The sequence below is a fragment of the Castanea sativa genome, chromosome 11 (genome assembly GCF_040712315.1).
Source record: "Castanea sativa cultivar Marrone di Chiusa Pesio chromosome 11, ASM4071231v1".
NCBI lineage: Eukaryota > Viridiplantae > Streptophyta > Magnoliopsida > Fagales > Fagaceae > Castanea > Castanea sativa.
Window position 1 is genome coordinate 70998529 of NC_134023.1, and position 25088 is coordinate 71023616.

The window sequence follows — 25088 nt, forward strand, 5'->3', positions numbered from 1 at the left end:
ATATTATTATTATCCATTAGTTATTTTTCTTATGTAGTTTGGCAGAGTCAAGTCATGGTGCCTACTATGGAAAAGATGAGGAGGGAATGAAACCCCTTGATCAACAATATCAATTTTTTGGTGAACTTGGATTTCCTGTAAAACAAGAAACAGAAGCTTGGAAGGAAACAGTAAGTTATATTTTTAGCGTTAGAAGTGTAGCTCAACACATGAAAGTTACCATGAGTGATTTTACCATTGAATACCAATACACAATCAGAAAATCAATGAGCTAGTCCTTGCCTACATAATTCCACCATTGCCTTCATCAATATATCAACCCTACTTTATATTCTTTGTTGGAATGAAGTTATACAGTTCTACTATTTTGCTTCATAACTCCATTTAACTTGGGGAAGTGTGCTTAGGGTTCATTAATCTACCCGAACATTCATGAATGCTATTTATATGTGGGTAATTACACTAATTTCATAATATTACAATTTTACCCCTACTACAAACATACTCATAACAGCTCCAAATTAAATTTTTATTTGAAACAAAGATAACTAATAGATAAATCCTTGTTATGTATAAAATGATATAATACATGTCGCAGCATTGCAAAAAAATATTAACTTTGTTCTTGTTCTCTTATTTGAGGTAATTAAGTGCATGTAAAATAAAAATATTGTAGAAACTAGAAAATTTTCTTTTAATTATCAACTTTGGCACTGCTTCCAAGTTCTGTTCTTGCATAACTCCATTATTGTCTAAACAGATTAAAAGGCTTCATCTATTGCTTACCGTAAAGGAGTCTGCCATGGATGTGCCATCCAACTTGGAAGCTAGAAGGCGTATTTCTTTCTTCTCCAATTCATTGTTTATGGACATGCCTTCTGCACCCAAAGTTCGAAATATGCTTTCTTTCTCGTAAGCTCTCGAAGCATTGAACTTTTCTGACAAAAAATATTGCAGTTTTCCTTGTATACATGAGCTGTAGCCCCTTGGGTTCATGAGTCAGAATCAATTCTTACTTTTAAGTCCAGATATGAAAACTGGTTTCACCTTTTTCTCTTTGTTTAAAATACTTCACTGTGAAAATTATCTATCTTTGAAAATAGGTTAAGACACAAAACAACAATGTCGGTTAGACGTCTAATGGAGAAATATAGTCTTGTAAGGATTTTCAAGAGGATATTGATAGGATCACAAGATAGGTTATGTGGTGGGTTTGGGAAAAGAAATGAGTACCTATTAAGTATATTAAGTTGATTAAGGATATAAAGGAGTTGTAACTAGTGTGAGAATAAGTGGAGGAATCACAAGTGAGTTTCCTATCCCTATAGGTTCGCATCAAGGATCATCATTAAGTCCATATCTCTTTGCACTTGTGATGGATGACCTCACTAAATCGACTCAAGAGGAAGTCCCTTGGTGAATGCTTTTTACAAATAATATAGTTTTTGTGGATGTAATTATAAGTGGAGTTGATGCCACGTTAAAAATTTAGCAAGATGCTCTAGAATCTTAAGGCTTTCGATTAACTAGGACTAAAACAGAGTACATGGAATGGAAGCTTTATAAAAGTAGAAATATAGACGAAGGGGTGGTAAGACTTGATGACCAAGAGATGCTAAAGAGTGAGAGTTTTTGATATCTTGGATCAAGAATTCATATGGATGGAGAGATTGAAGAGGCTGTGAATCATAGTATAAGAGTAGGGCAAATGAAGTGGAGAAACACATCAAGAGTATCGTGTGATTGTATGATACCCATTAAGTTAAAGGGAAAATTTTATAACACTGCTATATGACCAGCTATGCTCTATGGTACTAAATATTGGGTTGTTGAGGAGCAACATATTCATAAAATGATCGTATCTAAAGTGAGAATGTTAAATGGATAAGCGAAAATACACGGAAAAATATGATCCAAATTGAGAAAATCCACTTAAAGATAAAGGTAGTTCCTATTGATGAAAGATGAGAGAGAATTACTAGAGATGGTTTGGTCATGTTCAAAGAAGAGTGATTAGTACATTGGTAAAAAAGAGTGAGTTGGTCCAAGTTGAGGGAATTAAAAATGGTAGAGGAAGACCTAAATTAACATTAGCAGAAATAATAAAAAGGGACTTATCAATTAAGGAAGTAACAAAGAGTATGACTTTAAATAGAATAGAATGGAGGAAAGAAACTCGTGGCTAACCCTAACTAATCTATTGAGGATCCATAGCCAACCCCAAAAATTTGGGATTAAGGTTTGTTGTTGTTGTTTTAGCAGGTATCTCTTTCACAATAGATCTTATTTTCAGCATATAATACCTGACATTTGTTATTTCTTTTGTAGTGTCCTAACTCCTTACTATGTAGAGGATGTTCTTTTCTCCATAAATGACCTAGAAAACCTAATTGAAGAAGATGGAGTTTCCATACTTTTTTATTTGCAAAAGATCTATCCAGGTTCTCCTCCTCCTCTTTTTGAACTACTTATTCTCTCTTTGACTATCATTTCCATTAGAAAAACTTATATGCTCTTCCATAAAATTGTCATTTCTACAGATGAATGGAAAAACTTTCTAGAACGTGTCAACTGTAAAAATGAAGATGAACTCAGGGAAAAGGAAGACCTGGAAGAACAACTGCGTTTATGGGCATCCTATAGAGGCCAGACATTGACCAGAACCGGTATAAGTTCTCTCTCTCTCTCTCTCTCTCTCTCTCTCTCTCTCTCTCTCTCTCATGAAGATGCGTTCTTTTACCTTTATTTGATAATGACTATTCTCTGCATGCATCATCACCCTACTCTCAACAAATAAGTTCGAGGCATGATGTATTACCGGAAAGCTTTGGAACTTCAGGCCTTTCTGGATATGGCAAAGGATGAAGGTGATTCTGGAAAGTTTGGTTGTAAACTTGTAATTTTATCATCTATTACATGGCGCACCATCTTATTATTATAAATGCTAATTGCTTTTATTCAGATCTAATGAAGGGCTACAAGGCTGCTGAATTAGAGAGTGTGATAAATTCAAAGGGTGAAAGGTCATTAAGGGCACAATATCAAGCAATTGCGGATTTGAAATTCACATATGTGGTGTCATGCCATATGTATGGCACTGACAAACGGTCTGGTGATCCTCGTGCCAAAGACATTCTAAATCTAATGACAAGGTATGTCTCCCAAATTCAGTTCGTCTCATAATTTTGTTTCTCTAAGTGACTGTTAGTTATATATCCTACTTTTTCCTTCTCTCAGTTACCCATCTCTTCGGGTAGCTTACATTGATGAAGTTGAAGCACCTCGTAAAGATAATTCCAAAAACACAGTTCAGAAGGTCTATTATTCAGCTCTTGTAAAGGCTGCCCCACCAACAAAGCAAATTGATTCTTCTGAGCCCGTTCAAAATTTGGACCAGGTACAAGTCTTATATTATCCTGGAAACTGGGTCAGATGACTCAACAAATTAAACACTGATGATACTTTTAGACAGACCTTGTGTCTTTCTGGCACAGCTTCCTATATTCACAAGTGATGCATATACTTGTGGTCTGGTTTTAAGAGATTTTGATGATTGACAGATGATTAAACAAAAATTTAGACATTCTGGTTTTTATCCTTTCATTTTGCAGTTCTTAGAGTCGTAAAGATTTTATGATTGTTCATTTGAATCCAACCAAAGGCATGGTATGCCAAGCATTGTCATGTAACTTCTCCCAACTGGGTGTAATGCTTCACAAGTAATTGTTTGGATATTCTACTGCAGGTTATTTATCGGATAAAGCTTCCTGGGCCTGCGATATTGGGTGAGGGTAAGCCAGAAAATCAAAATCATGCCATTATTTTTACACGTGGGGAAGGCTTGCAAACAATAGATATGAATCAGGTACCACAGGAAAACACATATGGTTTTTTTTGTATGTGGGTCTATGTATGTGTGCATACTTAGAAATTTTGGGGAAATAGTTTCTTAGGCAAAAGCCAGATTATTGAGTAAACTTTCAACAGGATAATTATATGGAAGAAGCCTTCAAAATGAGGAATTTGCTGCAAGAGTTTCTTAAAAAACATGGTGGCGTGAGACTTCCAACCATCCTTGGACTTCGGGAGCATATTTTCACTGGCAGGTACTTTTATTGGCATTGCTAATCTTAAAGCGTATTTTGTTTGTAGTGCTGCTGATAAATAAGACTACATTTGTCTGATTTTTATGTGGTTCATCATGATTTTGTTGTTAGTGCAGTGTTTCATCTCTGGCATGGTTTATGTCAAATCAGGAGAATAGTTTTGTAACTATTGGGCAGCGATTGTTAGCTAACCCTCTAAAGTAAGATCTCTCTCTCTCTCTCTCTCTCTATTTATATATATATATATATATATATATATATATATATATATATATATATATATGCACACACACATACATAATGATGTGTGTATATGTACTTATAATATCTTCAAGTATAATGTTTCAAGAAAATCTAAGTTTTGTTTCAACTGGCTTAGATAGTAAAGTCTCTCGCTTATGTATAAGAGGCATAGGACAAAATCTGGCCTACACCATAGTTATGGGGTTTAAGGGATGGAAGAGACCTACCTCTCATTTGAGTATCTTATAGGCCCAATGGGCCTCCAGTGGACCCCCAAAAAAATGGAAGTTTCATATTTGTGCAGCAATTGAGGTTCCAAAAAACTTCCATCTCTGTGCCGTTTGTGAGCTGAGCAGGGTTTTCTGATCCTATCTATTTGGTCAAGTTAATATTGGTAGGCATGAACTGCAAAATGAGTAATCAAGTGTAGATAGTAGATTTTCCAATGACCTATATTGTTATGGCATCAAAAATGAGAAAAATGTACATACTCAGGGGTGGAGCGAGGGGGAGTACAGGGGGCGCGGGGGGCAATCCCAAAATTTACTAAGAGGTTTACTTATTTGTCATATTACCTAGTGAGTTTGGTACCTCCAATCATATGCCTACACCAAATAACAAGATTATGAGGAAATAGAGCTCAAAGAGTAATAACTGTTTTGTGAGTTTCAAGGGGGGTTTTTTTTTTTTTTTGTCCTTTTATCAACTTGTTCCCTCCCCTTCACTTTGCTGGTCTCATCTTAATTTTTTTATTTCATTTATTTTTTTATCCTATTTGTATGGATTTGCTTTTACGTATTTTTTTTCATTGGTGAAATTATCTTTAGACTATTATTATTTTTATATGAAAACTTCATTAAATATAAAAGAAAAATAAAATCATTCATAATCTATCAATGTGTTTTAAAGCTCAAAATATATAAAAAAGAAAAAACAAACATAAAAAAATGAATAAGTAAAGAAGCACAAGTTTTAATTGAAAAGATTGAAAATGAATATTATTATTGCCTTTGAAGTGATAAAAATGATAAAAGAAAATAAATTTCTAATGCAATAATTTATTCTTCTTTTATTACCATAAGCAAAAAATGTAAAGATAATTATATAATAAATTCTAGAGCTCAATATTGTTTTCATGTTAAACTATGAATTTTCAAGTGTTTATAAGTTCACAATTTCATTTTTAAGATGTTAAAATTTGTTCACTAAAATATCATATTCATATGATTTGTACTTGAGTATCTAACTACTAAAATCTTTTATGAGAATCGTAAATGGGATTTTTAATTAAAAAAAAAACTATTCAAATGTAAATAAATCCCTAATAGAAAAATATAGTATAGCAAACATAGTAATGTTATTTTTTGTGTGCCCATGTGCATTGCTTAGGTAACAAAACCAATACAAGTGTACCCGTTTTGATACCAATTGAAAGCTTGGATTTGTGTTAAAAACACAAGAGCTGTTTAGACCCCAAATTAAAAAATTACGGCTCGATTGATTTTACTTTAACTTAAACTAAATGCAGAACAAGAGTAAATGAAGCGCAATAAGCCAATACTACTCTAGTGCATAAACATGAACAACAAAAATTAAAAGTAAAACACAAGAGTAAGGAAAGAGAGATGCAAACACAAGATAACATGCCGATATGTTATCGAAGAGGAAACCGAAGAACTCGGCGAAAAACCTCTCTACCGTCCTCCAAGCGGGAAATCAATCCACTAGAGAATAAAATTGAAGTACAAGAATAACAAAAGACCCTCCAAGCCTAGTCTACCCAATGCACTTGAGCCCTTAAAGCTCCTGTTACCAACGGACTTCACGGAGTCATGTCTTCTCTAGCTTTCCGGATCCCGCAATACGCCTAATTGTATCCGCCAAGCCTCATTGGCTTCTTTTAGCAAATCTTCAAAGCTTCCCAAGCTCCAAAACACTCTCTACACTCTGAAAAGGTATGGGTTGTGTTTGGGTACAAATCTCCTTTCAAGGTATGGGAGAGGGAAGGAGAAGAGGCTAGGATGATTTCTCACTAAGGATTAGTAGCTCTCTCTTTAAAAAATGGGTGTGTGTTGTTGAAAACCTATTTAGTGTTTTTCTCTCTGAATGACTTCCTTATACTTTTATGGGTAATGAGGGTATATATAATATGGATGAAGGGTAAGAAAGTCACACTTAAAAATCCTCCAAGCAGAGTTTCGCAGGTATCTCACGGGAAGGCCTTACCCACAAGACACTCGCAAAATCCTCCATGCTGGCACGGCTCTTCAGTTTCTAGCATGTACTTCTCACATGGCTCTTTCGCGAGTTAGCTTCTAGCGAGACAGTCGCGAACTAAATACTAAACCCAATACAATAAAATCACATAAAATACAAGGAAAAAATTAAAGCAAATACAACACTTTTTGTCATAGAATAAAGCCAACATAAAACATAGTTGTAAATCACAACTTTACATCCCTATGAAAATAAAAATAAAAAGTTGATACTACCCGGCTTTTCAAAGTTTGAACCATTTCCTCTTAGTTGTGTTAAAATATTCAGTGGTGTTTGAAGATTCTGCACCCAAATCTTACCCCATGTCCTTTTGGGAGGGACAAGCTCCTACTAATAGATGATTCCAAACTATGAAATGTAATGTTTGAAACTATACTATGGCCCGTTACCTTCTTAAGCTTGCATTCTTGTATGAAGCTATAATATCAATAAAGTTTCTCCACCCAAACTTTACATTTTTTTCCAGTTTCATTTTCCCCACTTGATGTGTCCTTTGGTTATTTAATGCTCAAGTCTGATGCACTGAATCCGTAATTTTCTGCTGCTCATTCAGAGTTCGATTCCACTATGGTCATCCGGATGTGTTTGATAGACTGTTCCACCTTCCTAGAGGGGGTGTCAGCAAAGCTTCCAAAGTCATCAATTTAAGCGAGGACATATTTGCTGGTATTGTCTATCTAGAGAGCTTGTTTCGTATAGACTAAATGAGTATGTGAGTTTAGACTGGCCCATTTGTTTACATCTCTCCATGGTATGCAGGTTTCAATTCTACATTACGCGAAGGCAATATTACTCATCATGAATATATACAAGTTGGTAAGGGGAGGGATGTCGGCCTTCAACAGATCTCAATGTTTGAGGCCAAGATAGCTAATGGGAATGGTGAGCAGACATTGAGCCGTGACATATATCGGCTTGGTCACAGATTTGATTTCTTCCGAATGTTGTCATGTTATTTCACTACCGTTGGTTTCTATTTCAGTACCTTGGTATGTATGAAATATAACTTATTTTCCTATATATATTGCATGGTCCCATATAGTTATGTGAATCATTACTCTATATCTGGTTTTGACAGCTGACTGTGCTCACAGTCTATGCGTTTCTCTATGGCCGCCTTTATCTTGCTCTCAGTGGACTTGAAGAAGGGCTGAGCACTTATCCTGCTATTCGAGACAATAAGCCTCTTCAAGTAGCTCTAGCTTCTCAATCTATTGTGCAAATTGGACTTCTGATGTCCTTGCCTATGATGATGGAAATTGGTTTAGAAAAAGGCTTCCGTACTGCATTAACTGATTTCATATTAATGCAATTACAGTTGGCCCCTGTCTTCTTCACATTTTCTTTGGGAACGAAGACTCACTATTATGGAAGGACATTGCTTCATGGGGGTGCACGATACAGAGGTACAGGTCGAGGTTTTGTAGTGGTCCATGCTAAGTTTGCTGAGAATTACAGGCAATATTCTCGCAGCCATTTTGTTAAGGGCATTGAATTGATGATTCTGCTTATTGTGTACCAAATATTTGGCCAATCATATGGACGCGGAGTTTCATATGTCTTGATCACTTTTTCAATATGGTTCATGGTGGGGGCATGGCTTTTTGCTCCTTTCCTCTTCAATCCATCAGGCTTTGAGTGGCAAAAGATTGTTGATGACTGGACAGATTGGAATAAATGGATAAGCAACCGTGGAGGGATAGGTGTACTTCCAGAAAAAAGTTGGGAATCTTGGTGGGAAAAGGAACATGATCATCTCCGATATGCTGGGAAGCGTGGTATTATTGTTGAGATATTGTTATCATTGCGCTTTTTCATCTATCAATATGGGCTTGTATATCATTTGAACATTACAAAGACCAAAAGCTTTCTGGTATATGCTGTGTTTTTCTTCAACATTAAGAAATGTTAATAAACTGGGTGGCTACAATAATTCTAAGTAATTTGATCTGGATAACAGGTTTATGGAGTTTCATGGATTGTGATCGTTGTAGTATTGTTGTTGATGAAGGTATGTAGCAAAAGCCTTCAGACTCATTATTTTCTCTTGTTTGAGAATAATCTCAAAGGAAACTCTATCCCTTGATATCACATCCTGACAGCAACAAGTTTTTAATTAAATTATATCATAATATTTTTATTGAATCTTTTGCAGATTGTGTCAGTTGGAAGGCGACGATTAAGTGCAAACTTCCAGCTTGTGTTTCGATTGATCAAGGGTCTAATTGCCCTGACATTCCTTGCTGTTTTCATTACCTTAATAGCAGTTCCTCATATGACGCTTCGGGACATCATAGTGTGCATTCTTGCTTTCATGCCAACGGGATGGGGATTGCTCCAGGTCAGTAAAACATCTTACTATCATAGTAGTCCTTCCATATTTTATTTAATTTACTCTCTTTTGGTCTTTACCTTCCATTTTTTCCAAGGTCTATGCAGATGTGGGCTTCATTGTTGTTATTTGTATTTATCAAACCTAATATTTGCTTCTTTTCTTCCTGCTTTTTCTTTATTATTTTAGATTGCACAAGCTAGTAAGCCACTGATTGAACATAGTGGATTTTGGGGATCAATAAAGGCGCTTGCTCGTGGATATGAAATAATCATGGGCTTGCTTCTGTTCACCCCAGTTGCATTCTTGGCTTGGTTTCCATTTGTGTCCGAATTCCAAACACGAATGCTTTTCAATCAAGCATTCAGCAGAGGTTTACAGATTTCCCGTATTCTTGGTGGAAAGAAAAAGGAGCGCTCTGCCAACAACAAAGAGTAAATGCATTCCCAACAACAGTTCCATTAATTTAATATATCTCTTACTCTTCAGTGTTAATTTTACCCTTGCACATCATATGGAAAAACCATTTCATTGATGTGTTTGTATAACATGTCCCACTTGATTGGGAGATGTGATCATGTAAATCAATGACTCTTTTATTAGAAACTTGAGAAGATAGAAAATTAGCAATTTGTAAATTGTGCTAGCTACTCGTTTACGGTTATTGGGCCTTGCAATCAGTTTAAACTTGACAATGTAAGCAGCTTGCATTGCATGTCTTTTTCAGTACCATTCACAGGAAGCTTCTTATTTTGAGTTTTGTAATTTTTAGAATTTTCTAGAATGTGGTTTTATCTCCTTGATTTTAGATATTATTAAGATTTTCTAGTCAAATTCAAATCCTTTTTTGGTAATGTGTGTGTCTAGCATTGCATTAAGGGAGAGTTGAAGAGCTTTATGGAGATGTAAAAGATCTTTAGCAAAATTTGTCTTCTGTTTTGCATTTTGCTTTGTTTTTGTTTTTTTTTGTTTTTTTTTTTTGGGGGGGGGGGGGGGGAGGGGACAATTTGGTAATTGAGAGATGGGGAATTTGAAGCTTGAGTTTCTTCATTCAAACACCATGAGACTTTTGAACTACAAGACTTTTGACAGTTTGACATTTTGTTAAAGAGCTTTTACCTTAAAAATAGCCTTTAGCTAAGCTAAGACCTAGAGCATTGGTAATTGGTTACCTAAAATAGGGTAAGAGGTGAAAATATGGTAACTCAAACTCGTCCACAAGCTACTTTATTCACTTATTCTTTCCTTACACATATAGTGAACAGTACAACTAATTTTTTTACCCCTTTCAAAAATCTATTCTAATAACTTACAACTAAATTATAGTTGCAACTTTATTATTTGAGGTAATTAGATATAATGGTTTTTGTTTATGAACTTCTAAAAATCAGATTTACCAACTTTTTATTGTCAATAATTGAAATGGGCTATTTATACTTTCAATAAATTCATATAATATTTTGATATTTTACGAATTTATTTACAAACTTATTTACTCTTTGGCCAAAAAGTGCGATGCCGAAAAAATGTGAAATTGAAATACCTCTTTGAAAGGGGTCTTGTAGAGGAGGCGATGCAACAATTCCAGAGAAGAGAAATCTTCTCTTTGTTTCAGGTACAATCCCAACTTTGTATTTAGCCTCGTAATGTATATTTGAGAGAGAATTTTGTATACGATGTGTGAGAATAATTTTGGGTATTGAGATTTGGGTGTTGTAAGAGTGCATCTATCCTATTTTGTATTCTCTAAATTTTTTTAGTGAAATTTCTTCTGTCACTATCCATGAATGTAGGTTGAAAGCCGAACCAAGTAAATTCTTAGTGTTCTCTCTTTTGTGTTTGTGCCTATTTTTCTTTGTACTTCTCTTTGTTTCATATAATTTGTTTTGGAGATCTTTCTAAAAGCCATATTCCACAATTAATCTTGAATGGGAATGCTATCTAAAGGTCATTTCCTACAACAAATCGACAATAAAGCTTTGTTTATTACAAATTACAAGTAAAATATGTTTTATCAAATGATTAGTCAATTATATAGAAAATAAGATCCTAACAAAGCAAAAACTAAATGACTAAAGGCTAATACCAAATATTTTATTAATATTTTTCCTTCTTTCTCTCCCTACGGTTTTCTTTTGTATTTTCCTTTTCATCTCACGCTGGCTAATAAGTGAGATGAAAACGATATAGTTCATAAACTTCAAAAATCCTAAAAAATTAAGGAATTAATCCCACAAATCAAATAAGTGTAAATCGTAAATCATCTTGAAGATAAAATCCCAAAAAAAAAAATAATAATAATAATAATAATAAACGATATAACCCCACAATTACAATATACCACCACCACCATGTACATCAACACATCCGTGTACAACAAAGTAAATCATGAATCATCTTGAAGATTAAATCACAAAAAATAAAAATAAAAAACAATATAATCCCACAATTACAAGACCACCACTACCATGCACAAACCCACAAAAAACCTCAACAGCTGTGTGGTTGAATGAAAAGGCTCTACCTGGTTAAGCGGGAGTTGAGGATGCAAGAAAAAGCAAGGCATGGTCGTCATGAAAAAATTTAGGCGTTCTAGGGCTTTTGTGTTAGGAATAGCATGCGTGTTCTCCTTTTCCTTTTGTGAAAGAGGCCAATCGAGTTTCTTCTTTAAAAATAAAACTTAGTTGAGAAAATAAAAAAAATGCTAACGTGAAAAATTGTGGAGCTAGCAAGGCTAATGTGTCAACATATTATGAAGTCAATAAAAGGTCAAAAGTTTCGGTTTTATAGTGTATGTGTGTGTGTGTGTATATAGTCGCATACTCACACGATGCGTGAGAATATATAATTATTTTGAAATCTGGTATAATGTATAATTTATTCTTTAAATTTTATTGTAGATAATTTGTTCTCCCTAAAAATTAAATGATTTTTAAAAGTTATTTATATTTTTCTATTTTTACAAATATACAATTTTATTATTTTTGGTGTTTTTGATTGATGTTATTCTTTTGTGAAGTGGTCCATATTCTTCTAACTATTGTAATTGTGTATTATATTTTCCTAATTTATTTTGGTTCAACTAAAATTTTTAAGAGTCAAATTTTTCATTCTCTTAAGGAGATTATCATGATAATCAAAACTTATCACATAATTACAATTGATATTACTCAAATAATTGATAAGCCCATTCAAATACATAGGTATATAGATTTTGTTTTGATATAAGCTAAAATTTTCACTTCCAAAATAAGATTAGTTCAAATAAAAATCAAACTAAAGTTATAAAAGGGAGAGAGAGAAGACTTGTGACGAGGAACTCAAAAAATGCAAAATCCTAATGTATCAATTAAAAGTAGAGATATTAAAAAATATAAAACTTCATCAACATAAAGGAGAGAGAGAGAGAGAGAGAGAGAGAAAAGTGGATCAAATGGACTAAAATTGACCGAATTGACTGAAATGGAATGAATGGACCGAATTGGACCAAAATGTTAAACTGATGTGACTCAACAGAAAAGTAATAATAGTAAATGTTACTCTTCAACTTTTAATTCTTTTGTAGATTGGGTATCAGCACTCCTACTTTTACAACAGTTGGAATGCTTTACTATCTTCTTTCCTCGGTCTCCATGGATGGTATTTTAATATATCAGTTCATGCATTTATTTATACAGGTTGTGGAAAAGATGATAAGCAAGTGGAAGCTCAGTTTTGTGTTAATAAATGTGTTATATTCCCCAATGATTAAACTTTGACCACAATACCACGCCTTTGTAGTTCAAAATTATCCTAATATTGCCTTGGTATGCAACGTATTTCCAGTCAAGTGGCTGGTTATATACTTGATGTTCTGAATTGTTTGACCTTTCTCTCCGGTCCTTCGTGAATGCTCTTTTTGCACCTAGTTAAAACAGCTAAGTCTGTTCTGTTGTAAGAATGATCTTACAGCATAGCATTTCATGGCACATATGACTGAGTGCCGGCCGTTCACAATCACAATTCACAAGGTCATTTTGGTAACAATAACATCATACCTTTTATCATGATTAAGTAGTTGAAGAGATGAAGTTGCTGACAATGTCATTGGCCATGTAGAGATGATTACTTGAGTACAAGCTTTTGTGCCCTTAAATGTATTGCGTGTTGCTGACATTGACTTAGAATTTTTTTAAGCTTTAGCATAGCACAGGCAACGCCTATATGGCATATTGGTATTACAAGAATATATAGTTAGGATGTCATCTATCTACAATGTGAATCTGGAATCACTTATACTGGGCTGCCTAAACAAATTCATTTTGATTTCTTGAGACTCATGAAGTCTGCATCTAATTGCATATTGTATTTATAATATATATTTTTGCACTACTATATACTACAATATCCCCCCAAATTGCCACTATAGATGCCTTTAATAAATAGCCACCTACAATTAACTATCAAACTTCCATTCCAGCCAGCTCAGAAGTTGATTGGCAAATTCAACACCCTCATTGCCAATAATAGAAGTTGACATTGACTCTGTCTATCACATTAGTGGTTGACTTGGCTCGCTACTCAACATTATAAGCTTGGTTTGCATTATATGAGTTTAAGACTTCAATTGCACAAACCAATTCTGAGAGATCAGAAAGAGAAAGGGGTAGGAGAAAAAGTGAGCTACATGGGTATAATGAATGGCCAACCTGAACCTGAAATTCACCATTTCAGCCACCAACATCCATTACAGCTCTCCAACTATCTGCCACAACAGACCCTAAACTTAGCCTTGTGTGCAGGCTGCAAACTTGGAGCCTTTGGATCGTTTACTGTTGCACATTTTGCAGCTACTTCCTCCATATCTCAAGTTCACGATTGCCTCAGTAAATTACTCACCCATTTGACCAAAACCATATCCTTTCTCCGCTCCCAAAACCTTTATACCCAGAAGGATTATTCAACTGTGATGCACGTGGGAAGGAAGGTATTAGCTTTTCCTACCATTGTGGATTGTGCAACATCAATCTCCATACTACTTGTGCTCCATGCCATTAATGCTTAGTCACCAATCCCACTATCACCAGCTAAATCTCACATTCTTATCTCCTGATGATAACAAAAGCTTCTCATACGATATATGCGTGGAGCAGCTGGGGGTCAAACAGTGGCGCTACCGATGTAGCTTGTGTGATTTTTGTTAAGAATATAAAATGAGAGAAAGATTGAATAATTTGCATATTCTGTGTGAACAATAATGTACAATAGAGAACCTTATATAGGCTAGGTATGTGTGCAATACAAGTAATATGAGTAAATTACAAGTACAATATACTAGGCTAAGCCCAATGGGCTAATATAGTCTAAGCTATACACTAACATCCCCCCTCAAACTCGAGGTGGCAAGGAGGAAGCCAATTGGAGTTTGGATATAAGATCTCGAAGACGACCAGGCGGGTGAGTCTTGGTAAAGATATCAGCAAGCTGGTCAACAGAGGAGATAGAGAACAACTTGAGATTGCCTTTCTTGAGATGCTGGCGAGTGATGTGGCAGTTAATCTCAATGTGCTTGGTGCGTTCATGGAAGACATCATTATGAGCAATGTAGATGGCATTACAATTGTCACAATAAAGAGGAGTGGTAGTGGGCTATGGAGCATCCATGTCAGCCAAGAGCCAGCGAAGCCAGACAAGCTCGCAGGTGGTGTCAGCAAGGGCACAATACTCAGCCTCAATACTGGAACGGGAAACCACATCCTACTTCTTGCTACGCCATGAGAGAAGGGAAGTACCTAATAGGAAATAGAAACCTGTAATAGAGCATCGATCTATCGGATCACCTGCCCAGTCTGCATCTGAATAAGCATGAAACTCAAGAGAAGACCGAGAGGATTAGTGGAGACCATGATAAAGTGTGCCCTTGACATATCGGAGAATCCGAAGAACTGCAGCATAATGGGCAGAACAAGGGGCATCCATGAACTTACTAAACATACCCACGGCATGTGAGATATCCGAATGAGTAACAGTAAGATAGATTAGACTACCAACCAATTGACGATAGCGAGTAGCATCAGATATAGGTTCACCATCCAAGGGTGTGAGCTTTGCAATGTATTCTAAGGGAATGGAAACAGTCTTGTTGTCGGTGATGCCGGCTTTGGAGAGAAGATCAGAAGCATATTTAGCTTGGAAAAGATAGTATCTATCAGAGGATGGGGTAACCTCAAGCCCAAGAAAATAGCTAAGAGTGCCCAGATCTTTCATCTCAAAATGCTGACTAAAGAAGTGCTGAAGAGAGTGGATACCTGCAGAATCATCTCCAATAATAATCATATCATCAATATAAAGAAGAATAAGAGTGATACTAGCAGAGGATCTACAGAAAAAAAGAGCAGTGTCATGAGGACTGGAAGTGAAACTCTGCTGAGCAACAACTGAGCTAAACTTTTCAAACCAAGTTCGAGGAGCCTGCTTGAGGCCATAAAGAGCACGACGAAGGCGATAAACTTGACTGCCTGAGTGTGGATAACCAGGGGGTGGTTACATGTACACTTCTTCTTGGAGGTCTCCATTGAGGAAAATATTCTTCACATCCATTTGATAAAGAGGCTAACAGCAAACAGCAGCCATAGTAATGAGACATCTGACAGATGTAAGGCGAGCAACATAAGCAAATGTTTCCTCATAGTCAATGTCATACTCCTGAGTAAAGCCCTTGGCAATGAGGCGAGTCTTGTATCGTTCAACAGATCCATTAGCCTTGGTCTTGATCTTGTAAACCCACCTACAACCTACTACAGACTGACCAGGAGGTAAATCAACCATATCCCAAGTGTGATTTTTATGAAGGGCATCTAGTTCTTCGTTCATGACTTACTACCAAAGAGGGTCAGTATGGGCCTCACGATAGGTGTGAGGTTCATAGAGGGTGGCAAGAGCAAAAGAGCAGTGATAATTAGTGAGATAAGGGGGAGGAGAGCTTACCTGGGTGGAACGACGAAGTTCAGGACCAACATGTAACTCAGGAGAGGGTGGTGCCACAGGATCCAAGACAGGCGGGTCATATACCAGGGACAGAACCAGAGATGAGTCGTCTGGAGAGGCAGCCTGTCGAAGAATCCTTCACAAGTTCAAGATAGAGAGGAAGGAAAAGATCGGTAAAAATGGGAAACTTTGAGGAAGAGGATGCAAGAAACTGTTGAAGACTCGTGAAAGGACAATGTTCCTAAAACTCAACATGACGGGAGACACGAAGCCGATGAGAAATGAGATCATAGTAGTGAAACCCCTTTTGAGAGACACCATAATCAAGGAAACAACAAAGACGAGCACAAGGCTGAACCTTTGTTCGTTCATAAGGAGGAAGAGAGACAAAGCAAGCACAACCAAAAACCCGAAGAGAGGAGTAGTCATGGGTTTGACCATAGAGAAGCTCAAATGATGATTTGTTATGTGTAGTTGGTGAAGGAAGACGATTAATGGTGTACACAGTAGTGAGTGCTGCCTCACCCCAAAAACGCTTAGGAAGAGAGGTAGAAATGAGAAGGGTGCGGACAACATCAAGAATGTGATGATGTTTTCATTCTGCACGACCATTTTGTTAAGAGGTGTAAGGATAAGACCGCTGAGGAAGGGTACCATGACTGTCTAAAAAGGATAGGAAAGATTTATCATTATATTCTTGGGCATTATCTGATTGAAAGACTTTGATTGTGTGATTAAATTGTGTTTCAATCATTTTATGAAATGTTTGGTAAATAGACACAAGTTCAGACCTATGGTGAAGCAGATAAATCCAAGTATACCGAGGAAAATCATCCACAAATATGACAAAATATCTAGATCCCCCCTCAGTGGGAACCGGTGCAGAACCCCAAATATCAGAATGTATAAGATCAAAAGGTGCAGAAGAAAAAGAGTCACTATTATTAAAGAACAATTTTGCTTGTTTGCCAAAATGACAGGAAGTACAATCAAATTTTTGAAACTGAACTGAACCTAAATGACATTGAGAAGCTAAAAACTGAAGACGAGATGAGGATGGATGACTAAGACGAGCATGCCATAGATCAGGTGAGGGGGTGGCAGTGGTAGCAGCTGCAGAAATAACTTGTGAATAAATTTTCAAGTCATGAACCTCAAACATGCGACCAACCTAACACCCAGTCCCAAGCACTTGACCCATTCGGGGATCTTGCACATCCACACCATGATTAGTAAATAGAAGATCTACGCCTAATTCACAAAGTTGACCAACAGAAAGCAAATTGAGGGATAACTTTAGGATATGAAAGGTGTCATTAAGGGATAAACCAAAAGAAGAGATTGTTCCTTTATGACTAACAGGAATAGATTGTTCCATCAGCAATGTAAATAGTGATAGGGTGTGCTAAGGGTGCCTTATCAGAAAATTAAGATTCATCAGGAGTCATATGGTTACAACATGCAGTATCAAAAAACCAAAGTTATTTACCTGAGGTGATAGAAAGGGCAGTAGAAGTCCGGGATAAAACCTGTTGAACTACTGCCTCAATATCAACTGTAGTAAGTGAGGAAGCTAAAGATGGACCTGTAGGAACTAATGGATCTGAAGGACATACAGCAGCTGCCCGAGGAAGAGAAGTTTTATTCTACTCTTGCACAAATTTCTACAGTTTGCGACAAACTGAGATGTCATGGCCTTTAGCACGGCAAAACTCACAGCGAGTACCTTTGAAAGACTGAGAGGTGGGACGCCCAGAGTTTATTCGTGAAGGAGCAGTGAATACAGTAATGGGAAGCTGTGGAGATGGTGTAGTCAATACATGATCAGATGAGGATATGTGATAAGTAGGCCGACGGTTCTCCTCATAAATGAGCTCCTTGATTGCAGCATCAAGAGAAGGAGTAGGAGACCGGCTAAGCAGAGAAGCCTTAGTTGGCTCAAAATCCTCACATAAACCCATCATGAAGTGCATAAATTTTCGGCGATCCCGATATTTGACAAATAGCTCCATGTCCTTAGAACACACTAGTGGAGGATCTGCAGCAGAAACTTGTTCCCACATAGTAGAAGTCTGAGAATAATAATCAGAAATAGACTGACTTGTCTCTTGGCGCATTTGATAAAGCTTTGATTCAATGTGGAACTCCAAGCTTAAATCATTAGTACAATTAAAGTGATCGACCAGAAATTTCCAAGCAGCCTCAACAGTCTCAAGACGAGGAAGAAGATTATGAATGGAGGGAATAGAGGTATTGATAAATCAAGACAAGATCTTTCTCTGAATACTTTCCCATTTCTCTAGGCGTTCTTCAGAATCATCCATTGTAACAGCAGTCTTGGAGGCATCTTCAGCAGTTGTGGCTTTGGACTTAGGGTTTGGTACTGGCTTAAGTATTGAACTAGTCACATATCTCCATAGTTTACAACCCTTGAGGAAGACAGTCATATTCTGAGACCATGCATGATAACTAGTGGGACCTTCCAACATAATGGTGATAGGACGTATGATATCTCGATCATTTTGTTGAGCCATAATGAGAAAAATGACCAAAAAATGGGATTTAGAGACCTCAAATGCAAAAACAGAGCTCAAAATCGGAATCTACGCAAAAAATTGAGCAAGACCGATCCTGTTGAAAATTTTTGACTTTGGTCAAAGTCAACGGTTAGCGGTCAAAGTGTGCTGACATGGCAATGTGACGTCACCTACGGCAATGTGGCAGCGTGACGTCACCTAGGGCTGATGTGGCAGTTCTTGAAACGGAGCAGGCACGTGGGGCGCGTGGAGGTGTGTGACGGCTCTGTCTTGGTGTGTGAGGCGCATGAGAGTGGCTGACGGCGCGTGCTCATGAGGCAAAAACTTCTTCCGACATGTGTGGGGGTGTGGGAGGTGGTTTCTGGAAACGTTTTGCTGGGTTTTGCTCGGGATCGGAAGATTTGTCAATCTATGCCTTGACTTTGGCAATTTGATCAACAAAATTGATGGAATCCGAGCATTCTAGGGGTTGTGGGCGTGACGGTGATAACTCGCTTTTGACAGTGAGTACTGGATGAAGGCGAGGGCAGCGGAAGAACGTCGGAGATGTCCACAAGAACCAAAAAGTCAAAGGAATGGCTTTGATACCATGTTAAGAATATAAAGTGAAAGAGAAAGACTGAATAATCTGTATATTCTGTGTGAACAATAATGTACAATAGAGAGCCTTATATAGGCTAGGTATGTGTGCAGTACAAGTAATATGAGTAAACTACAAGTACAGTATACTGGGCCAAGTCCAATGGGCTAATATAGTCTAAGCTATACACTAACAATTTTGATGCTCATTTGGGTTGTGCTACAGCAAATCCAAGACCTCCGCTAACCCAAAACTGCGTAGTTCCAGCTAGTCCTCATTATCATGTTCTTGGAAATCAATCTCAAATAGGACCTCTCATGCAAAACTATATGGCTCCAAGAGCTGGTCGTCAGTTTCAAACAAGGCATCCTGTGCAAAATCATGTGAACTATGCCCACCAAGGTTCCTATAGATCTGTTGGGCCTATTGGAAGTCGATAGAGAAATGGTATGCTAAACCAGGCAATTAGAGGAGTTTCAGAGAGTTTAGGCCAGACATTGGTGCAAGGACTACTAGATGGCGGCAGCAGCAGCAATGGTGTATGAATACTTCTGGAGGCGATGGTAGTGCTAGTGAGGGTGGTATATTTTGGGGATCCACAGACAATTCTAGTGGAATAGATGGAACAGATAGCTATCAAGATTATTCTAGCTTTTAAGATTTACACGCATGAATTTTACCTAGTTTGTTGTTTGTTCTTGTTTTGTCATTGCAAATGAGTAAGTTAACCACTGTGAGAATACAGTTGACGTGATCATATATACCATGTGGCAATTACACAAACTTGATGATAGAAGCTTGAAGTTGAGATGCAAACAAATGAAGCTTTGGAATCAATTGCGATTTAAGTACTTCATAGTTCCACTCAATTTATTATAGCATCGGGGATATGAGCTGCCAGGAATGAATAATTATGAGACCATGTTGTACCCTCTAGCCTCTCTGATGTGATTAATTTTGAAAATAAATCTACATGTCATCCAAAATTTATATTTGCATTTTATGATGATGATTTTCCAGTAAGCTTACTGTAAGAATAAGCAAACATGTGGATTATTTTCCCATTTTAAGACGCAATATGCCAATTATTTATCTCATGGGATGGTTGGATGATGGATCTCTGTATTTCTCCTTGCCTCAAATGCAAAAAAGGAGTGAAATTTCTTTTATAGACTCGTTTGGTTGTGTTGTTTAAACAACAGTTTTCGTTGTTTAAACAACACAACATGCATTTCTACAACACTTTTTCAGTCACTTGTATTTTCACAATATTTAAACAACGTTATTAGAACAATATTACTAAACGAGTCCTAATACTCTGTAATAAAAAGCTTTGTTGTGGAGCACAGCTACACAAGGGAAGTGAGGGTACTGGGTAACTGTGTTATCATGTTTAGCACATACTACATTTAAAATGACAGTACTCTCACTTGTATTTTCACAACATTTAAACAACGTTATAGAACAATATTACTAAATGAGTCTTAATACTCTGTAATAAAAAGCTTTGTTGTGGAGCACAGCTACACAAGGGAAGTGAGGGTACTGGGTAACTGTGTTATCATGTTTAGCACATACTACATTTAAAATGACAGTATATCCTTAACATCAAAATTAAGTCCTTTGTGGTATTTCTTCTTTAAAACAAAGTCCTTTTTGGTAATTTGCATCCACAACAAAAAATTTATAGTTTTCAAACCGCAATTTTCACAAGTTTTACCAAACATTTAATTATGGCATTCAAAATCGAGTTTTAAAAATGCACATTTTTAAAACGCTATTTTTTTTAAAAATGTAGTTTTCAAAACAGCCTATCTTAACAGACTTATAGTCTTCTTTTTATTTGGTTTTTTGGATTTGCTTTTCACAGGACATGTTTAATTTAAATTAATTTGCTTCTTCAAAATATCCTTAAATTGATTTTCTACTAAAAGCTCAAATAGTGTAAAACACTATAATTTGTTTAGATCCCCAATTTTAAACTTACGGTAAAATTATTTTTGCCCTACTTATCTAAGTGCAGAATAAGAGTAAATGAAGCGCAATAAATTGAAACTACTCTAGTGCATAAATATAGGCATTACACAATAAATGTAAAGCACAAAGAATAAGGGAAGAAAGATGCAAATATAAGATAACATCGAAACGTGTTACTGAAGAGGAAATCAAAAAACTCGGCGAAAAATCTCTTTGCGACCCTCCAAGTCGAAATGAACAGCTAGTGAATAAGTTGGAGTACAAAGATATCAAAAAGACCCTTGAAGCCTAATCTACCCAAAGTACTTGAGTCCTTCAAACTTCAGTTACCAACGAACTTCTCAGAGTCTTGTCTTCACTAGTTATCGGGATCTCGCAATACCACCCTTGTATTGCCAAACCTCACCGACTTCTTTTGGCAAATACCCAATGCTTCCCAAGCTCCACAGCATTTTCTACACTCTAAATAGGTGTGAGTTGTATTTTGGTAGAAATCTCATCTCAATGTATAATAATGGGAGAGGGGAGGAGAAAAGACTACAAATGAATTCTCATTTAAGGATAAGTAACTCTCTCTAAAATGGTGGGTGTTGTAGAAACCTCGTTAGAATTTTATTCTGAATAGCCTCTTTATAATTTTGTGGATAATGAGGGTATATATAGTATGGGTGAAGTGTATAAGAGTCACACTTAAAATCCCAACTGTCAATGAATCTCGCAGATCATCTCGCGACTTGGCTAACTCGCGGGTCAGCTTTTGGCATGTGCTCCTCATGTGACTTTCAATTGTCTTGAATCTTGATTAAATCTTCACCACTAAAGACTAAAACCATTATAATTAAATCTCACAAAATACAAGAAAATAAATTAACGAAATTACAACACTTTTTGTCATGGAATAAAACCAATATAAATGTTATGTAAAAAACCACAACTTAACAGCTACAAATTGGCGACATGGCACATAAAACTTCAAAATTGTTTAGTCACACTAATTTTATAGTTGTTCACACAATTGCTGTGGTAGCATATTGTGATTGATGTATAATAAACGTAATGTCGTAATAGGTCGATCAAAATAATGTTTTACCAATCACAACTTATCATTGTTATAACTTATAAAATATTTTGCGTCTAATACTGCTAATGAAAATTTTGCTTTCAAAGTTACAATTGAAATAGATACACAAGTGGGTGTGGCACTGCAACATCCAAGATGAGATGTGGTGATGTTGGATTGTCATCGCCTTGTGGAGTTGCTATCGTGGGTTGATTGGTGTTGTTGGATCACCGATTATTAGCCTCGTTGGACCCTATTGTGGGATGGGGGTGATGCTGATGATTGTGGGTGGCTAATAACTATGGTGGTGAGGTATGGTCAATGGTTGATTTGGTTGCTTGCTTTGTTGAGTTGTGGGTGTTAGGGGAGGAGGGTGTGGGAAAAAAATATATAAAAAGAATTCTTCTAGTTATTTTAATAAAATGTATAAGAAATTGAGGAGTGAAACATAGGATGTATGGGAAAAAATATATAACTAAATTAGAAGAAAAAAAAAGCTGAACACTTTGATCAATTGTCATTTAAGTCCGTGAAATTTAAAAGTTTAACATTTTTTTTTTTTGACCAATTGACAATTAAGTCCACTAAGTTATAAAATTATAATTTTTTTGGTATAAATAATTTAATTAAAAATGTCTAATTTTTGTTAATCCCATAAAAAAATTGTTGTTTAATGTAAAAAATATCAAACAACATCGTTTTAAGAGAAGTAATAAAAACCTTTTTTAAGGGAGCCCAAAGTGACAGAGAGAAACTAAAAAAAAAAAAGAAAAAAAGAAAAAAGGATGGATTGTATTTGTATTTGTATTTGTAATCCTAATTTAGGGAAATTACATTTACAATTACACAGGAGAATCAATTGTGGTTGTCCACCCACGCAGAGTCGAGCGGGAGGAGGACACTTATCATCATCACCTACCAACGAAGAAGAAGAAGAAGAAGAAGAAGAAGATGGGTACGATCCCGTTACTTGTGTTCTATCGCGGTGGATCACTACCTCCTCCGATCAATTCTTCTTCTGCAACTTTGATTCTGGTATCTCTCTCTCTATCTTTCTGTCCAATGAATGATTTTTAATTCACTCTTTAGTCTTTATCCTGGTTCCCCTAAACCCTATTACTTGTTTGTTTGTTTTTTTAACATCTGGGTGGGTATTAGATGTTTCAGAAATTAAACCCCAGTAAACCACACAACTTTCGCTCTGCTAACCCTTACTTGTTATATTTCTGATAGATTCAGTAAAGTTATTGAAGAATCATTAAGCCTTGCTATAATTTTCTATTGGGTTTGAGGAAGCTTATTCTCATGAATTGGCAGGGAAGGATCACGGTTGCAATTATCTTGGATGTCTAAATAGTCTGAATTTTGATCAAAAGGAGTGAGCATATTGATTTGTGTTGTTGCTATACTTTTAGATGTTTTTATATTATGGGGAGCAACATGAGGGAAGATGTAATCATTCTTGATTTGAACCAAGAACCTTTTGACCAGCCTCACGTTTCAGAAGTAAGATTAGATTCTATAGTCGATGAACTAGAAACTGCCCACATACGCATTGAAGAGCGTATCAGACAGCTCGAAGCAGTCACTTCTAGAGCTAGGCAGCGTCAGAGATGGCGACAAGCTCAATCTCACCCTCAAGCAGATAACTTCACAGAAGCTATTGTTCAGACTGTAACCAGGCATCGTACTGCAGAGCTTGGTAATACTGCTGGCAAAGGCAAAACTAGTAGACCTGGGAGCACGTATTTGATAGCTAAGGCACTGGGAATTGATTCTGATGAAAAGAAGGCAGCAAGTGGTAGTGGGGGTTTTTACGATTGTAATATTTGCTTTGAAATGGCAAGAGATCCTGTTTTGACCTCTTGTGGTCACTTGTTTTGTTGGCCATGCTTCTTTCAGCTGTCATATGTTGATTTAAATGCAAAGGAATGTCCTGTATGTAGGGGAGAGGTAACAGATACAAGCATCGTTCCAATATATGGCAGTGGAAGTAGTGATAGCACCTGCAAGTCAGAGTTAAAAGAGACTGGATTCAAGGTTCCTCCTCGGCCCCGTGCAAATAGGATTGACAGTGTGAGGCAGCAGCTAAGGAGTAGAAGAGTATCTTCTCCTATTGAGGAAAGAATTCACAGCATTGTTGGTGTAATGGGAGAGCGAGCTAGGACACTAGATTCTGATGGTCCATACATTGTGCATGAAACAGTCAATTCCTCAGTTAATCAGAATCAAACTTCCCAGCTATTGTCTGGCGTGGAGACTGAGAGCAACCAGCGCCATCGTTCCCTTCAAGTTTCAAGATTATTATTGCAAGGGGCTGCATCATTTTCTTCACTTTCAACTGCATTAAACACTGCAATGGATTCTGCTGAAAGATTAGTTGAGGGCCTTGAGACATATATTCATGGTCGTCATACAAGAGCAAGCCATGATCAGTCTCCAAGTGTTGATAATGGAGATATGTTCTCAAGAGATTCTGCTGTTGTACAACTGGAAAGCCAGACTCCAGATATTGCTGCTGAAATCAATTACACTGTTTACCCTTCTGCTTCATCTTTCAGGGGGAGTGATTTTGATGATCCTGTTGTACACTTGGAAAACCACACAATGGATAATGCTATCGAAATTAATTTAGTATTACCACAGTCTCCTTCATTTTCCAGAACAAGATCAGGTGCCCCGAGAGTTTCAGGTTTGGACAATGGAGTTTCACGTTCGGCCAGAAGGAGAAGGCTGAGATGATATAGTATTTTCCCCAAGGAAATGGATTAAAATGAATCAAGGTTTCTGCTGGAATTGCGTAATATAGTTGTGAATTAATGAAATGTTTTAGGTTTCTTCATTTTTGAATAAATATGTTTGCCAATTCATGTGTTATGCATGGACCACAATTTAAGCAATCTTCTGTCTGTTTTATAAGGAGATAGGCACGCAAATGTGTTGGGTCCTCTTAATGTGCTTGGCTATTCATAAAATCACAATGGTGTTTCCATTGTTAAGGATTGGATTT

At 36.6% G+C, this 25088-nt stretch overlaps 2 protein-coding genes across 3 annotated transcripts in view; both read left to right on the top strand.

Annotated features, from left to right (window-relative positions):
• The window catches only part of LOC142615324 (callose synthase 1-like), a 33986-nt gene extending 24296 nt beyond the window's left edge, over positions 1-9690 (top strand). The window contains exons 28-43 of the mRNA XM_075788061.1: positions 38-170; positions 761-912; positions 2329-2441; positions 2541-2666; positions 2799-2867; positions 2963-3152; positions 3238-3397; positions 3746-3865; positions 3988-4106; positions 4223-4306; positions 7180-7292; positions 7386-7615; positions 7705-8499; positions 8587-8637; positions 8782-8967; positions 9148-9690. Coding sequence (XP_075644176.1) covers positions 38-170; positions 761-912; positions 2329-2441; positions 2541-2666; positions 2799-2867; positions 2963-3152; positions 3238-3397; positions 3746-3865; positions 3988-4106; positions 4223-4306; positions 7180-7292; positions 7386-7615; positions 7705-8499; positions 8587-8637; positions 8782-8967; positions 9148-9396 — 2890 coding nt within the window. The 3' untranslated portion in view covers positions 9397-9690. The remainder of the gene's footprint in view (positions 1-37; positions 171-760; positions 913-2328; positions 2442-2540; positions 2667-2798; positions 2868-2962; positions 3153-3237; positions 3398-3745; positions 3866-3987; positions 4107-4222; positions 4307-7179; positions 7293-7385; positions 7616-7704; positions 8500-8586; positions 8638-8781; positions 8968-9147) is intronic.
• A 13208-nt stretch (positions 9691-22898) lies between these two features.
• Positions 22899-24946, top strand: LOC142614483 (uncharacterized). 2 transcript variants are annotated; one of them, XM_075786999.1, is made up of 2 exons: positions 22899-23113; positions 23312-24946. In XM_075786999.1, the coding sequence occupies exon 2, from the start codon at positions 23507-23509 to the stop codon at positions 24818-24820; it is 1314 nt and encodes a 437-aa protein (XP_075643114.1). In that variant the 5' UTR covers positions 22899-23113; positions 23312-23506; the 3' UTR covers positions 24821-24946. The 2 variants fall into 2 exon arrangements, with proteins under 2 accessions (XP_075643114.1, XP_075643113.1); XM_075786998.1 differs by having other exon boundaries at positions 23396-24946.
• The last annotated feature ends 142 nt before the right edge of the window (positions 24947-25088 follow it).

Excerpts from the sequence above, each read along its gene's own strand:
- LOC142614483 (XM_075786999.1), top strand. The coding sequence starts at position 23,507 with ATGGGGAGCAACATGAGGGAAGATGTAATCATTCTTGATTTGAACCAA.